The 18,682-nt window shown below is 40.2% G+C and overlaps 1 protein-coding gene across 1 annotated transcript in view; it reads left to right on the top strand.

Annotated features, from left to right (window-relative positions):
* The window catches only part of LOC147035795 (extracellular calcium-sensing receptor-like), a 56,606-nt gene that overhangs the window by 37,742 nt on the left and 182 nt on the right, over positions 1-18,682 (top strand). Inside the window, exons 5-8 of the mRNA XM_085869547.1 lie at positions 6,553-6,822; positions 13,882-14,005; positions 15,805-16,173; positions 17,946-18,682. The exon at positions 17,946-18,682 is cut by the window's right edge and continues 182 nt beyond it. Coding sequence (XP_085725673.1) covers positions 6,553-6,822; positions 13,882-14,005; positions 15,805-16,173; positions 17,946-18,430 — 1,248 coding nt within the window. The 3' untranslated portion in view covers positions 18,431-18,682. The remainder of the gene's footprint in view (positions 1-6,552; positions 6,823-13,881; positions 14,006-15,804; positions 16,174-17,945) is intronic.

Consider the following 18,682-nt stretch of genomic DNA (forward strand, 5'->3'; position numbering starts at 1 on the left):
TATATATATATATATATATATATATATATATATATATATATATATATATATATATAAAAACAGCTCTGGAAAAAATTAAGAGACCACAGCAAAATTCAAGTTTTTCTGGTGTTACTATTTATAGGTATGTGTTTGAGTAAAATGAACATTTTTGTTTTATTCTATAAACTACTGACAACATTTCTCACAAATTCCGAATTAAAATATTGTCATTTAGAGCATTTATTTGCAGAAAATGGCAACTGGTCAAAATAACAACAAAGATTCAGTGTTTTCAGACCTCAAATAATACAAACAAAACAAGTTCATATTCATTTTTAAACAACACAATACTAATGTTTTAACTTAGGAAGAATTCAGAAATCAATATTTTGTGGAATAACCATGATTTTCAATCACAGCTTTCATGCGTCTTGGCATGCTCTCCACCAATCTTTCACATTGCTGTTGGGTGACTTTATGCCACTCCTGGCACAAAAATTCAAGCAGCTCGGCTTTGTTTAATGGCTTGTGACCATCCATCTTCCTCTTGATCAGATTCCAGAGGTTTTCAATGGGGTTCAGGTCTGGAGATTGGGCTGGCCATGACAGGGTCTTGATCTGATGGTCCTCCATCCACACCTTGATTGACCTGGCTGTGTGGCATGGAGCATTATCCTGCTGGAAAAACCAATCCTCAGAGTTTGGGAACATTGTCAGAGCAGAAGGAAGCAAGTGTTCTTCCAGGACAACCTTGGACGTGGTTTGATTCATGAGTCCTTCACAAAGACAAATCTGCCCGATTCCAGCCTTGCTGGAGCACCCCCAGATCATCACAGATCATCCACCAAATTTCGCAGTGGGTGCGAGACACTGTGGCTTGTCGGCCTCTCCATGTCTCCGCCTAACCATTAGACGACCAGCTGTTGGGCAAAGCTGAAAATTGGACTCATCAAAGAAGATGACCTTACTCCAGTCCTCTACGGTCCAATCCTTGTGGTCTTGTGCAAACCTCAGCCTGGCTCTTCTTTGCTTCTCCTTGATGAAGGGCTTTTTTCTAGCTTTGCACAACTTCAGGCCTGCCGCTAGGAGCCTGTTTCGAACCATCCTCACCGTGCACTTCACCCCAGCTGCCGTTTGCCATTCTTTTTGTTGGTCACTTGATGTCATCCTAAGTTTGTTGAGTGACATTCGAATGAGTTAGCGGTCATCTCGGTCAGTGGAAAGTCCTTTTCGCCCTCTGCCAGTTTGTAGCTTTGTTGTCCCAAATGTCTGCTGCTTGACCTTGTTCTTATGAACCTCCGTTTTTGAAATTTTAAGGATGGAAGCAAGGTGACGCTAACTGTATCCCTCTGCCAGTAAATCCAGAATTGAACCCTTATTTTCCTCACTCAAAACTTTTCTTTTCAACTGTTTTGGCATGGTCAATAGTTATTTTTTTGATTCCAATTACTTTTGAGGTAATACGAGCACTGTTTTTGCCATCTAGCTGGTCTTATTGCAAGAGCATAGTGATGACCACAGCAGTGGTTTTTATTATTTTCCTTGTTAAATAAGATTCGGTTCAGGTGATCACCTAATCAGCACCTCACTAAGTGGAATGAGGCGTGCCTGTGTTGGAATTCAACAGACACTGGAATGGAATGGCTGCCATACCTGTATAGATGCTGATTTAAAAAATTTTGGAGTGGTGTCTTATTTTTTTTCCAGAGCTGTGTAAATATATATATATATATATATATATATATATATGTAAAACACAGACTGAAAATTCCTACCGGAGAGGGGGGGTTGCCCCCCCCCCCCACGTCAAGGAAGGCTGAAAGTTCCCCTTCCTTCATTTGGGATGGTTTCTCTGTATGCAACTTCAACACAGGGATTGAAAATTCCTACAGGGTGGTTGCCCCCCAAAGTAGGTATTTGCTTTCTTCTCCAAAACTACATACACAATTTTAAGCATGCATTTCAATATAATATATATTATCAAAGCTTTCCATTTGCACTCTTCAGCATAAAACCACAAGCAGATGAAGTAGTCGGGTCAAAATACCACCTAACCCACAACAAATTGCAACAAAAGTTTTTTCAGTGGTTTTCATTCCTTCGGGATATACTGATCAACAAAAAAAAGACGTCAAAAATCTGACATCCGGAAATGGGTTAAAACAGTCATTGTCAAGATGGCCGCTACCAGGCTTTGAAATAACTAAAACAGCTATAACTTCTTCAATAATTGTGATAAAACTTAATTGTTGGTTCTGATCCATGGTTTTAATGGATGAGCAATCTACTGGTGTCAATAAAATTCAGATCTGATCAGTATTTAACATGAAATCCAAGATGGCGGCAAAATTGAAGAGTGCAAAAATTAATAAATTTTCCATCTGAACCAAAATCACTGAACACCTGGTCCCACTGAAATATTTATTTGTGAACATTACAAAATGGCAGTTTAGGTTACAATTTCAGTCCTCATCACTGTCCTCTAGTTCCTCAGATGCTTGATTTAGTGGATTGTCACAAAACCTCACTTTGCATGATCCACATGCAGACGTACACGGAAGCCCATTCTTTCTGCAGCTGCAACAGGGTGTGTCACAAGCTGTGGTGCAGTTGCAGTGTATCATCTTCAGAAGAGTGTCTGGTGCAGCATTCATGGCACTCATGATAGTTACAAATCGATTGTCTTCAAGTCCCCAGCCCCAGTCCAGAGGATTGAAGTCACCCTCTATCCCCATCCAAACCATGACCTGGTAGTACACTCAGAGACAATGAAACTTGGTGGCAGATTCCGTTGGGGGAAGAAGTACAGGTGTAATGAAAGACTTAGCAGCATCGACCTTCTTTGTGAATATCTTGTAACGCATGGCTGCCAGAGAACTTGTGCTCTCCACATCAAATATAATGGTCATCGCTTGGCTGCCAAGTTTCTTTATTTCAGCGTGGCTGATGCCTCTTGAAGTGATGGAATGTATCTGCATACAACTGCAGGCCTTGATCATTTTCCACGAGTTTCTGAAAGACTGATGTTTTCCCCAATGCCATGCACACGAGATGTTGACTCACATCCTGTGAAGGCGTGCAGGAAAAATAGTTGAGCACATAACTTATTCCCAAGAAGATGCTTCATCCGATTGATGTCATATACTTTCAGATTGCTTCTTGACTGGATGTCTGATCTGAAATATAGTGGTTTTCCATCTGGTATAGAGTCATAGAGCAAAAGCATCAACAAATTTGTGTCCTCTCCGATTAGTGTGGCGGAATGCAGAATTGTGCTGTTTACGGCTGTCTTGGTAAATCGGGTGTGACACAACTTGCCGCAATTCTTTTCAAAACGGAGTACTTCACCATATGACGAGCCGTACCGCATATTGCACAGGGTTTCCACAAGGCATATTGACTGATATATGTAATGGACCTGTACAGCGAGACCAATCTGGAGTGTTGCAATGATAGCCCGAGGTCTCACTGCTTTCCAATGGTTGTCCAATACTTGCCACTTTACGTTGCGTGTTTTTTTCCTACGAACAGACGATTCAATATATTTCGAAGTGCATCTGGAAGGAACTCCAGTGCAGAGTCAAGTTCAAGTTCTTCTTATTTTCGGTAGTGATCAGTAACAGATGCTACACCGTTCTTGATATCACTCTTGATCAGCCTTGCTGCCGTCTCAATTATGGCCTTATTTTGTGCCACTTCATCTCCTCGTAATGCTTCTTTGTAGAATGACCGTAGTATGTGTGATGTTTTCTCGCTGAATGTAACTATGTCATTTACGCCCTCTCCTTCAGCAATATAAATGGAGTCCCCATATCTTTCCTTCATTTTCTTCTTCAGATAGTAGTTGGTGTATGGAAGAGAATTTTCATCCATAAGAAACTTCCATTTTGCCACGAAGGTACAAAGCAATCATCTGTTCCTCATCATTCATCTCAAGATATGAACACATTCTGGAGAATGCCTGCTCTTTATCACTATCTATCAGACCTCCAGATTTCCTACTTGTTGAATCTGGTCCACTCTGGAAGTGCACTGGTACATCACGCCCAGTGCGAAAATGGACACTGCACTGATGATGATATATGCAGTCAGCTGCATGAAGATATCCACCATAGTACTCAATCCGCCCTTTCACTGTGAATGACCAATCATCGGACCGATTCTCACAGCACTCCAGAATGGTTTTGGCAAAGTCGTCAGTGTTGAGATGACTGTAGTAAAACTTCCAGGGTTTACTATGGTCCCACAGAACAATCAGTCAGATTTGCTGTTGAAAGGCCTGTTCAATTCATGTGAACTTCGCTTCCTGGACGATTTGGATGGTCCTTGTTTCTTCTTTTGATTCAGGATGTCATGTTTATTTATATACCATTTACGACAGTCCATGTGTACCTTGCATCCAGCCGCCACATAAACATCGTCACCTCTCTGAACACTGGCTGCATTGATGCCATCAGCGCCCTTCTGACGAATTTGCACAATGTCACTTCCATCCTCAAGCCTCTCCTTGCAAATTGAACACCGATCTTCGTGCATCTCAGTTGCACTCATTCTTTAAACCTGAAACAGAAAACAAAACATTCAGGGAAAGAGCATTCGAAGAAAGGGATAGGCTACTCAATCAGAGCCAGGGACATTCCCCTGACATGTAATACATCACATATAATTACTGGAAAGAGAAGACTGAAAACCCTTTTGTTAGAATTTGATAAATGTTGGGTGATTGCTTTACAGAGGTTTGATTATACAGAGACAATTTATTGATTTTAAGCCCTTCATTTTTTGCCGCCATCATGGATTTCAGGTTAAATACTGATCAGATCGAAATTTCATTGACACCAGTGGATTGCTGATCCATAAAAACCATGGACCAGAACCAACAATTATGTTTTTATCACAATTATTGAAGAAGTTATAGCTGTTTTATTTATTTCAAAGCCCGGTGGTGGCCATATTGAAAATGACTATTAACCAATTTCCGGATGTCAGATTTTGGTATACTTTTTTATTGATCAGTATATCCAGTAGGAATGAAAACCACTGAGAAACCTTTTGTTGCAATTTGTTGTGGGTTTGGTGGTTCTTTGTCATAAATTGACCCGACTAAAGAATTTACGCCAAACTATTGTTTATAAACTTACAATGTAATGTCCTCAATGTTGATTGGTTGAGAGAAAGAAAGGACGGGATTACCTCACTGGTGGAATCATAGAGCATCAGGAATAATGAGTAGAAGGAGATGAACCATCTTGGATATTGATTATGTGGAGATGAATCACCAAAGTACCAGCGGAAATATAATGCTCATTTGCTGAGGGGTAGTTGGGGGGTTCATGATGAAGCAACTGACAGTGGTCGAGTTGTCACACATTCGATCCATCATATTCAAAATAGATATAAAGTTTGGACAAATTATTTCTGTCTACAAAGAATGGGATTGGTTGACCGGATGAATGTGGCCACCATTGCACGAAGGTGAGCTAAACTGCGTCCTCTACTCATGATTTTAAACCAGCCAATACGATATTCCTCTGCACACTGAGGATTAGTCAGTCAATGGTATCCAATTGCAGAGGCACTGGTGTACATAATAGTTGTCATACTGTGTACATTCTTTCAAGCCCGAGTTCATTGCCTCTGTTAGGTTGACCGACCCCAGCTGATCGCAAAAGGGACATGTTGTTCAATGTGATCCTTCAATGTCAAAGATGTGCGGCCCACATATCTATCATCACACTAGCACTGAAATTCGTAAATAATCTTACTTATATGCGAGGTGGCCAGAACATCTTTTTGGACTGATGGAAGCAACAGGAGGGTAGTTTTTGATGAAACTTGACAACAACCCTTATCACCCATGTTATACCAAAGTTTGTTCATGACATTAAAAAATGATGGGGTCTCAGAGGGTTTATGGTTCCTCGACGTCAACACGTCCTCAACCATTTATTTTTGAATGAACACATCCTCAACCATTTTTCTGATGTTGAACACGTCTTTAACCATTTATTGCACATAAATTTATGGATGTGGTTAAAACTTGGCACCCTGATAAAGAATGATGTCTTACATAAGCATATGACTTTTTTTCGAGATCAGATTCAAGGTGTCTGACTGGTGGCCATTTTGTTATTAAATGTGTCGCCAACCATTTCTCAGACATACATGGTCCGATTTTGTTCAAACTTGGCACAAGCACAGAATATGATGGGCACACGTGCCCTCACTTTATTTTGCGATATGATGAAATAAGGCTGACTGATAGACTGGCAGCCATTTCAGTTGTATATAAATATTGGCTAGCCCTTTAACTCAAGACAGCAAAGTTACTAAAACAACAGGGGCTATGACATTTTATTTCTTTTTTACTTGTTTCTTCTTTTTCTTTTTTCTTTTTTTCCCTCCTTGTAAGATGTTTGTGTGTTATAGTTTTTGTGATTCTTGAACATTTCAGCAATTACTGTTTTTATATTTCTATTTCTTGATTGAAACTTTATCACATATGACATCACTTGTATTACCTGATGAAGTGTATATTTTCACCAATGTTTGCATTCACACATGTTTCAGCTTTTGTTTTATCTCAGGAATGTCGAATTTATCAACAACCTCGGTGATTTGGTGAAGTTTGACAAAAATGGAGATCCATCTGGAAACTCATATGAATTGATTAACTGGCAATTGGATGAGAATGGTCAAATCCAGTTTAACATCGTTGGTGATTTTAAGTCATCGGCTCCTCCAGAGAAGCAACTTCATCTCACCAACAAATCGATCTTATGGAATGATGGAACATACAAGGAAAGTAGTTCTTCAGTCATCTGTGATATGTATTTATATGTATGTGTGCATGAATGAACAACTATTGTTTATAAGTTTGATGGCATATTTGGTGTATCTTATATTTCATCTTTGAAAATTATAACTGCACTCGTAGATTGCGTCGTCTCACCTCACACACCCATTCTGAACAAAAATACCATCGTTAACTGAACACAGGACTATTATGGCCCACTGTTGTTATGACCCATATACCCGTATCATCCATGCACCCATTTATGTCAAATACATTTCCATTATGCATAGCTTTATTGATTATTGATTAATTATTAGGATATATAACAACCACTTTTGTGGACATTAAGGCTAAATTGCATCAATGAAGGGGGATATTAAATAAAATTAAAACTATATTCCCCATGGCAAGCGGTTCTTCAGGAGAAGTTTTTTTGACGTTTATATTTTCAATCTAATATGGCCTCCAGATCATGTGACTAATGACATCATAAATTTAATTTTTGACTCACATGAGGTTGGAGAACAGCTTTATGAAATTTCAGATATTTGGGATAAGGATTTTGATTTAACCAATTATGGCTGGAATAGCATTTCACTGATGCCATCATCATCATCACCCAATATACCCCATAGGGAGGTAATGACATTTGCCAAGTTTCAATTTTATTCGTTTAGTGGTTTTGGAGAAAAAGATGTCCAAACTTTTGTCTTTAATCCAACATGGCTGGCCATGGCCCAGCGCATCAGAATTATCAATACAATTTTCGCTATCGGAAGAGTCCCTCCTCCGTTTAAAGTTTTGCATCTATTGGACAAGCAGTGGCAGAGAAAAATATTTTAAAAGCTGTGAGTGATGATGTTCTCCAAGGAACATACATCTGAGAGGGATCTCTGGGCGGGGAGGGAGGGGGGTATTGGCTTGTGGCCCATTAATTGGTCTGGGCTTTTGGTCTATAAGCAGCACTACAAGGTGAACTCAGACCACAGCATGTTCACCGGGACCCAAATTTGCATTGAAGCCTCAGGCAGAGCAGCCAACACAGAGAGAAAGAAAAACGTTGCCCGGTGCCATTTCAATGGATGCTGCAAGGCGGGTCAAACTGTTGTCACATTTGCCAAGACATCAGATGATTCGGAAGCCTATTCACTGAAGGTGGACATTAAAGGAGAACAAAGAACGAGGAACACTGCCATGTCGATCATGTAGATCTTGGGCAGGCTACATGGCAGACCCTGGACCCGGAATGTGGGGGCCTACAGTGAAGTGGGGGGTGGGAGATATCTGTGATAAGGATGGGAGGGGCCTAGAATGGATACGGGAACATGAATGCCCCCAAAGTGCCGTCAACACTGGGTCCAATAGATTGAGACCGTGCTTTGTGAACAAATGTGGCTCTGATGAACTCTGCTGAACTCTGATGAAAATGAAACTCAGACACCAGAAGCAAACGTTTGAAGGAGGATGGGATTGGCGTGGCCATGGTTAAGGGGACCAATGGCATGTGGACAAGGGGAAAAAGAAATGTGCACAGCTCTGTGATGTGCGAGTTTGGCCAGTGCTGTGAGGTGGACTGTGGTGATGCGTTGATTGTGATGCTGGGAAATTCCAGGATATCGACCCTGATGGCAGCTATCAGCTCTGGTATTAAAGCTTATTGAAAAGTGAGCAGAGTGTGATACTGTTTGACTCTTGCATGATCTGTGATCTTGCGCGAGCTGCACGGCGAATCCCGCGGCAGAGGGGCCTTCAGACAAACGGCAGATGATGAAGATGGGACATTGGGAAATGACAGGACATTTTGTGTCGATAAGAAGGAGAAAAATATCTCAAGCAAAGAGTCACAGGCCTCTTACAAAGGAAACCCCATATCTTTGTGGCAACTGCGTGGAGGATGAAAGTGTGCTCTGAAAAATAATGACTTCACCTTCTTAAGAGAGGAGAAACATCACCATGCAAAGAGACCTGGTAATGCACCAAAGCAAGAAGCTGAAAGGGTGTTAACTGTCTCTCCACCATAAAAGACAACATTTCAGAGATGAAAACTACAAAAGAAAACCTAGAGGAGAAGGAGGTTATCCTCCAATGCAGAACGTATTCCATACATGAGTCATGGGGGAGGAAAGGTAAGCGTGAGCGGTTCAGGGACCAGCTGAAAAAAAGAAATTGGCTACGACAGCTGAGAGAGTCCCCCTTGATAAATTTGAGGTGTGTTCAACAAGTAAAACATATCTATATAAAGATAGACTATAAGAAATTACATCCTGTGCAAGGCAACAAGTGGCAAGAGAGATTAGAGCGGGGGGAGCAAAGTCTTCGTTTGAAGGTGAAAAAAGGGAAGGCTGGCAGGGATTTGGCCAATATGGCACAAGAGGAAGTTTTGGCTGTGCAATGAGATGAGGAGCCAAACCCCCGACATCGAGCCAGTCCAAAGGCAGCAAATAAAGAGTGCAGTGAAAGGTGAGAATGAGCATGTCCCTTGTTTTGCCTGGTGTTGGCTTTATGGATGGGGTGGTCGGCTTTGGATCATAGGGTCTTGAGTTCAAATCCCACTCAACTGTTGAATTAATACCAGGTGGGGTTAACTCCGCCTGTCATCCTTCCGAGGTCAGAAAAATGAGTTCCTGCTTGCTGGTATACTGTATTGGAGTGGCGACCCAATCAGGATTGTGCCAAATCGCCAAGGAAACTGCTTAAGCAGCACCAACGATCTGCCCAGAGTATGGTCCCAATCTCCTCCTCCTCCATGTAAGAGAGACAAGAACAATTTACAGACAAACACCAGGAGATTCAGGCACATATGAAGGGGGAAAAGTGGAAAAAGTGGATGATGATGCGCAGAAAGACAAGTGCAGAATGAGGGAGTGGAGGAGGGTGAAGATGATGATGAGCAGCGTTGATTGGAAGAAGAGTTAGCCAACAAAATAGAAGAGATAAAACTGATAAAACTAAGAGAGAAAACAAAACTCAATCGCATAGAAAAGTACAAATGGCCAAAAATCTTCATGAGGTGGACCGACCATTCAATGAGAAAAATGATTTCAAACTCATCTACTTTGAAAGACATCAATATCGTAGGTTTTGCAGAAGCACTGTATTCATAAAAATAAAAGGAATGGGTAAACAACACCAGAAGAGAAAAAAATTAGGGGCAATGCCCCTAGGCGCTGGTAAAATAATGATACGAAGAAGGAAGTCCACTTGGGATGGAATCAATAAAATGAACCAAAGAAACAATGTTATAACAAATATTTATTTTGGGGGAAACCCCCTCTCCCCTCATAAATCCCCTTCGACCCTGATTTTTTTTAAATAGCGTGAATAAACTTTGGTGCATCATGGGTGATGAAGGTTGCACTAAAGTTTCATCAGAAGTGTAATGTCTGAGAGGAAAGGAAATACCTCGTTTGGAGGGCATGCCCGTGTACACCCCCTTAAACACCATTGTATTAATGTTGTGAACAAACTTTGGTATATGGTAAGTGATGAAATTTGTGGTCAAGTTCAATCAGAATTGTGTTTGTAGTTTCAGAGAAGAAAGCAAATACATATTTTGGGGTGGGGGGGCACCCCCATTACTCCCCATCGACCCTGATCTTTTTAATGCTGTGAGCAAACATTGGTACATCATGGGTGAGGGAGGTTGTTGTCCAGTTTCATCGGAATTACGTGTGTTGTTTCTGGGAAGAAAACAAATCCCTCGATATATATATATATATATATATATATATATATATATATATATATATATATATATATATATATATATATATATATATATATATATATATATATATATATATATATATATATATATATATATATATATATGAATAACACAAGGGAAAACCAGAGATGTCAGGATAAGTCAATTTTGAAGAAACTGAAAAACAAAGTTTCAAGACTTTGGTGGATTGTTTCACAACATTTCATATAGATTTCTTTTCCAGTAAAAGGAAGAGTGATCATCAGCCGATCAAATTAAGCATGAAGCATTTGCCAAGTTTCTGTGTTATTTAATTTAAGAGCAAAGAACGAATCAATGTTGCAAACTGACATCACTGGTTATTCCCTTGTTTAATAATTGCCATGCAATTTTAACCCAGGATGTGTAGCAAATTCATGCTTGTTGGTTATTAACATACATTGCATGACGTTGGTGATCACAGTTTGTTTTTTTCAACATTAAACGGTCATTGTTTTTTTGTTTGATTGGCGTTCAATGCCATACTCAAGGGTATTTTGCTTATATGACGACGGATTCTCCATTTCTTATTCCATACTACTTAATATGATGGAAAACCGGGAGGAAACCAAGGATAAACCACCCCCGTGATCGCCAAAGTCACCTCATATGACTCCCTCATATACCTAAGCAGGTTGATTAGGCGGTGGGTACATCGAGTGAGGATGGGTACTCAGACGCGATAACCATTAAGCCACGGCGTGGGTCCCATAAAAGTCACAATAAACGTCTAACCAGGCTTGAACCACGATATGCACCAACTACGGAGCCCATGATATAACCAAATAGGCCATTGAAGTGCTCAGAGTTTATGTTGTGAAAGTTTTACAACCTTTCATTTTTTAGTTTCTCAACTCTGAATATTATGGTGGAACAGTTAACATCAATGGCAGGGAGATAACCAGGAGTAAAGTACTGACAACTCTGGGTTTCTACTTGTTCAGCTTTGACAACACTTGTTTTTTCATTGCACGGCTAAACTTTATCCCATATAAATTATGTGACACCCCTGGTTATTTGTTAAAGTAATATTGTGAGAGGAAACCTTATGTTGCCAACTAGTGGCAGGTGCAATAACCATGAAATTTATAAAAAGTGACATCTCTGGTTTTCCCCTTGTGGTCTTGGTATATATATATATATATATATATATATATATATATATATATATATATATATATATATATATATATATATATATATATATATATATATATATATATATATATATATACCAAGACCACAGGGGGAAAACCAGAAGGGTTAATGTCAGAAGCGATGATGTGTTCCATAACATTGCTGATGATTTGGAGAAGGCTGATTGGTCTGTCATTGCAAGGATCTGTTTTTGCACCTTTTTATGCAGAGTGGTAATGCTTTCCGACATCCAAGTCGATGACAGTAGACCTTGAACAAATGAGAGGGTGAATAGAACAGAGAGAATGTGAACAAGAGAAGGAGAGCAGATTTTTCGGACACATGGGCTGATGTCGTCTGGACCGGTTGCAGAATCTGAGTCGATGTTTAACAGCAAGCTCTCCACCTTGTCAGGAGAAAAGGACTCAGAGTGTAGGAATAGCTGGTTGTGACTACTAAGGTGGGTATAGAAAGTGATGGGTTTCAGACACAAGATTTAGATACAAAAACGCAGAATTTTGTCATTCAACCTTTTCAGGTGCAGTATCAGGTGAGCGACCATTTGAGGTAAGGGAGGGGATGGGTGGGGGACACACACCAGAAGCAGGCTTAACTGGACACCAGCAGGATTTGAAGGTGGGAGACAGGTTTGAGAGTTCAGACTTGAGATGAAAAAGATGTTTCCTGGCTCTCCTGAAAGTGATCCGATGAACCGACTGGAGCAGAGGAAGAGCAGCAGATGTTTTCTAGGAAATTGGTCAAAATCAGTTCCAGAAGGGATGGAAGACCATTGGTTAACTTCCTGGTTGGGAAGTTAACATTTTGTTTGAGTCCCATTGAGTCGTAGAAGTCTTTTGCTGAAGTGCCATGGCAGGTGAGGGAGGTACCCACACATAGCTAACCGGCATGATGGCAATTTTAGTCACCACAAATAAGGATGAGAGAGTTCGGATGAGAGGATAGAAGTTTGTCCATTTTTTGGTGATTGAAGTGTCAATGGAGTCAATAATAACAAATGCCCAAGATCAGACACCACACCAATAGATTTCAAATCATTACAGTCCTGAGCTCCATGGACAAGTGGAGGTTCTGCAAGACAGAAACAGAAAGTATGAGTCACCTGCTTTTGTGTTGAAAAAAACTCATATCAGAACAACTTTACACACAATGGCACAACACATATTACAAAATGATTCAATGGCATATCTGCGAAAATTTCAACATCCCAGTTCCAGAAAACACATGGAAACACGAACCAAGGGCAATCATTGAAAATAAGGATGTCCTGCTCACCTATGACCTGATGATCCCATCGAGTGTGAACATAGAAAACAAAGCTTTGCGACCCGACTCGTTCTCAGGAACAAAAAGGAAAAGACAGCATTTATTGATTAAGATATCAGTACCAAGTGATTTTGGCTTTAATAATGCAGAAATCAAGAAAATGACCAAATACCAGGACCTCAAAATGAGATCAAGAGATCAGGGAAGCTGAAGAGCATCAAAATTGCATCAGTGATAATTTGAGCAACAGGAATGACAAATAAGAACCTCACTGATATATTAAAAACTCTCCCCAGGAGCATTATCACAAACGCAATAGAGGCAATCTGGGGTTCAGTGACTATCTTGAAAAGAGCCTGCAAAACAAAACTCTGAGAACAACAAAGTTGTACAGCTTGTTCCATGAACCGCAATTTCTCACTGAAGCGGTAGTGGATACTTTGAGTCCTGGGAGGACTCAGTTCCATCTCCTCAAACCCACAACTGGAGCTCACAACCAACGACACACACACACACACACACACACACACACACACACACACACACACACACACACACACACACACACACACACACACACACTTACAAACACACGCATGCGTGCTTACAGACACACACGCACGCACAAACACACACGCACATGCTTACACACACACACACACACACACACAGACACACACACACACACACACACACACACACCCATACAAACACACATACACACACACATACACACAAACACACATACACACTTACACACACAAACACACATGCACACTCACACACACACACACACACACACACACACACACACACACACACACACATATGTTGCAGTTGTCTCACATCCCTTTCTGGGCGAGATTAATGACTTTGACAATATTGAAAATTTAAAATGAAGTTCTCGTGTTCATGAAATCATTAATTTATTTAACAGGTTCCAAGGTCTGTATGCAGTGATCCTTGCAAACCAAGTACACGGAAAGTCAGACAAAAAGGAGAACCTTTCTGTTGCTTTGACTGCATTCCCTGTGGTGATGGAACATATTCTAACACCACTGGTATGCCCTTCTAATTAATATGTACATATTTTTTATCGTTAGGAATGTTTTAAAACTGCTGTATTTTTTAGCAGTGCTACAATGCTCATGGAGTAGCTTGTTATTGAACTGCATTCCAGACCAAGACATCATTGTTCGTTGACTCGATGTAAATGAACAATGGTGGTCACTTTGGCACGTTTATTGCTCTTATTTAATGAAACATTCAAAGGTAAAATCCATTGTATTACTTTTCATTGGATATCTCCAATATATTTTGCAGTGGGTGAGAAATTAAAAAGCCTTTCCAATTGGGATAGGTAGGTGACACTGGTGGGTTCAAAATTTCGCTTTCAACGATTCTGGTGCTCTGATAATGTTGTTGCAAGTAAAGATTTTAAACAGGCACTGTACTAAATTTTCTTCGGGAATGAAAGGAGGGAGACAATGGAGTATTATCAGGCTTGTTCAGACCAGGGCAAGGGATTTCTTGTTGGGCAGTACACAAGGAGTTTAGGGAAGTGAACTGTTAAAGTCTCAGTTTCCTCAGAAAAAGATTCAAATCCCTGTCGAGTACTACAGTAAGTCGACAGTCCAACTTGAAGGAATCATGAGATGATTCTGACAGATCTTACTCCATTTCATTGTGCTAGAGCAGCGGCAGTCGACCAATGATTCCCAGACCATGTCCTGAGGTCTTTAACCCGCAGCAGCCCAGCATCAACAAAGTGTTGAAGATTCATCCATCATTTTAGTTGTTTTTCAGAAAAGAGTTTTAAAATAAGGGCTCATCAAAAAACATTTCCATTTGGTATGTCGCCATTTCATGAGAAAAAGAGAATGGTTGCCAGGCATTCATCATTCCTTAATAGAAAGTAGACAGCAGAGATACATAAATGTGATTCAAGTTCATCAAAAAAAGTTATTGGCAGCATCCAAGCTTGCTTGCAAGTTGCAATATAAAGTTAGCCAGAGGTTTCCAGAGTAGGGCTTCATTCCTGGATAAAAGCTGGTGGATGGAATGCAGCCGGAAGACCATAAGCCGGCTGCTGATGTAGATGAGGCCTTGGCCACCCTCAGCAAGTGGCACGTAGGTCAATGCGAGTTGCAGCCAGTGCTTCCAGTTCCAGAAAAAGTCAACGGTACTATTTTGGAGTGTGGCTTGGACGTTTTCAGGAGGATGTAGACATCATTTTATGAGAGAGAGGGAGAGACAGAGAGAAAGAGAGAGGGGGAGAGGGAAAGAGAGAGTGAGAGAGAAAGAGAGAGTGAGAGAGAAAGAGGGAGTTGAGAGAGAAAGAGAGTGAGTGAGAGTGAGTGAAAAAGAGAGAGAGAGAAAGAGAGAGTGAGTGAGAGTGAGTGAGAAAGAGAGAGAGAGAGAAAGAGAGGAAGTGAGAGTGAGTGAGAAAGAGAGAGAAAAAGAGAAAGAGAAAGAGATAGAGAGACAGAGACAGAGACGAGGACAGGGACAGGGACATGGAGAGGGAGAGTGAGAGGAAGACAGAGAGAGGCACAGACACAGAGAGACAGAATGACACAGAGTTGTGAATCAAGACATGGCATAAACAGCTCAAGCAGTTTCTGTGTATGTTCAATGAACAAATTACCTGCCCAAATAACTTCTATCAACTTACAAACTAATTTCAGTAATTGGGGATTGCAGTGATCATTGCCGAGCTTTTTTTCTCTTTAAAATGGAAATACAAATCTGTGACTCAGATATACATATTGAATTATGACAATTTTATGAGAATTTTTTTCCAAAATAATGTCAAAGCAAATGTGAGGTTCACTGATATATATTGTTGAATTGTTTGCAGATTCCCCCAATTGCTATTCCTGTCCTGAGATGTTCTGGTCGACAAAGGAAAATAATGGTTGTGTTCGAATGCCTATAGAGTTTTTGGACTTTTCAGACCCCCTCAGTGTGATACTGCTCACATGTACTGCAGTTGGACTTGTGTTCACAATTCTCATCGGTGTGATGATGTATCTGCTTCATGAGTTGCGAATGGGAGTTGGACTTTTACTTTTGGCATTGACAAGTTGCTTTGTTTGTACTATTATTTTTGTAGGTGAACCGACAGATGCAACCTGTCCATTACGGCAAACACTTGCCTTCACTTCCCTTGTGTTTGTCATTTCTTGTGTCATAAGCAGGACCTATGAAATGCTTTTGCAAACAAAAGGTAAGTTTTTACACTGCAGCCTGATTTACGTCAATTAATAATTATTTGACAGCCAATTAATATGCACCCCTTTGTTGTTTTTATAAAAAATATATATTTCGTGAATAACACCACAGGATCTTCGAAAGTGATGATTTAGCAACTGATCCAAATTGACAATGCAGATATTTCCAGAGACACTTGATCACTTTGAGATCAAGAGGAAGCAGAATGATGCAAGGTGGTCACTTTGGCACAAAATACATCGTTTTTCACAAATTTCCACTGAAAACGTACTGTTGGTCTCATCACCTTGATATCTCACCTCGACATCTTTTTTGTATACATCGTCGAGGCTTGTGGAGAGTGAGTGCACTGAATGGATTGGAATGCAAAAAGACAAGAGGAACAGCAGAGAAAGTGGGGGAAACAACAATAGCAGAATTGAAGGCCATGAAAGAGGCAGACTGGAACAAAGAATAGATGTGGTGAGGATTGAGGGACAGGAGAGAATGCATAGGGTGGAAAATATGGATGGAGAAGGAAATTTTCAGGAGAGAAAAGTGGAAATTTGGAAGGAGGGATTGGGGTGGTTTGTGGTGGTTAACGAGGTTAAAAAATATGGTTTGGGTTTGGAGATTATCTGAGATAGAAGTCAACAGCTGTCTTGAAGACCTGGACAAAGGAATGAGGTTGAAGAGGAAGTTGATAACACAGCCAGAAATAAAGAGGAACGAATGAGTGGAGTTGCAAAGTGTTAGAAAACTCACTCAGAGGTTCTTTAAACAATTTATTATCTCCGCCACCAAAGGTGGACGGAGATTATGTTTTTACCCCTGTCTGTCTGTCATTTGCAAAATCGAAGATTTTTCAAGTATATTGGTCAGTCGATTTTGTTGTTCTGTCGATTTGTCTGTCTATCTGTCTGGCGGGCTGGCTGTCTGTTTGTCTTTCTGTTTATCGCCTACACGTCACAATTTTAAACTGATCTTCAGCAAAATTACCGCATGGTAGAGTTTGTCATTTGGAACAAGGCTATTGTTTTTGATGTTAAAAGGGCAAAAGGTTAACATATGCCAAAGGTCAACAACTAAGGTGGTATTTCTAAAATCCTGAATTTTTCATCCGATTAACTTGAAATATGAAGAGGATTTATATTTCAGGACACTGAATTCAACCATCCAATTATTTTTGAGGTCAGCATCGACCAAAAGGTCAACATAGGCTGAATTACTTAATTTGTCAATTTTCACTTGATTGACTTGTAATTTGAAGAGGATTTTCACATTTGGTCATTTAATTCAACGAGCAATTATTTGGGAAGTCAACATTGGCCGAAATTTCTGAAATTGTCAATTTCCATCCAATTAACTTGAAATTAAGCATGGTGTTGGCTGAGTGGGTATGGTGGCGGCTTGGGATCCTAGGGTCCTGAGTTCAAGCCCCGTTGGATGCTGTATTAATATACACCAGGAGGTTGACTCAGCCTGTCATCCTTCCGAGGTTGGCAAAATGAGTACCAGTGTACTGGTAAGAGGGACACTGCATCAGCTGCATAGCCACATCCCAACCAATGATGCAACCAGCAGCCACAGACTGCACTCAATAGAGAGAGAACTTGAAATTTGAACAGGATTGGCTCACACCAAGTCCTTCTCAAGATTATGTGGGGAATGCATTCTATGAATACCATCGAGTTACAGTTATAATAAATGCTAATTACAATTTTCTTCCTTAAAGTCAACATATTTTATTATCTCATAAGACTTCACTGAACAGAAACATTTTTACAGATCCACCTACGGAGATTGACTTCTGGATAATGTTGAGAAGAGTAAATCCACGACTTTTCGTGTTGCTGGGTGTGAGCCCTCAATTGTTATTGTGTATCTCTTGGGCCTTATGGAACCCTTCAACGTCAATGAAAAATACATCAGCAAATCCAGGAATCGTCATATTGGAGTGTCGAGATTCATCACCTGTTTGGCCAATCAGTGCTTTTTCTTACCTGGGACTCTTGATTTTGATATGTTTATGTTTTTCTGTGAAAATTTCTGAAATTTCCCCATCATTCAGTGAGATAAGATTTGTTACCTTCAGCATGCTGGTCTGCTCTCTCATATGTTTGGCCTTTGTTCCAGCCTATGCAAGTACACAGGGAAAATATTCTACCGCCTCTGAAATATTTGCTCTCCTTGGGACTGCCTTTGGGATTCTGAGTTGTATTTTTGTACCAAAATGCTATGCTGCATTCAAGCTAAGGAAAAGCAATAATTAGAATAATTTTGCTCCAGCAAACAAGTGCGTGACTTGTGTTGATTTTAAGACTTATTTGTAATATTTATAGTCCTGATCTGGAATTGAAAGTCGAAGCAAAAACTGATTTTCATTCCAAAATTTATTTTAGTCTATTTTCATTGTTTTTAAAGTGCTGGTTACCAGTACATCGATATCTCGAGTGTTTGAGAAAAGCTCAAATAATATCATTCCAATGCAGCTTGTTCTTTGTTGAAAATACAATATTCCTTCT

Source organism: Eptatretus burgeri, chromosome 1 (genome assembly GCF_056783735.1).
Source record: "Eptatretus burgeri isolate ZD-2024b chromosome 1, Ebu_testis_v1, whole genome shotgun sequence".
Lineage (NCBI taxonomy): Eukaryota > Metazoa > Chordata > Myxini > Myxiniformes > Myxinidae > Eptatretus > Eptatretus burgeri.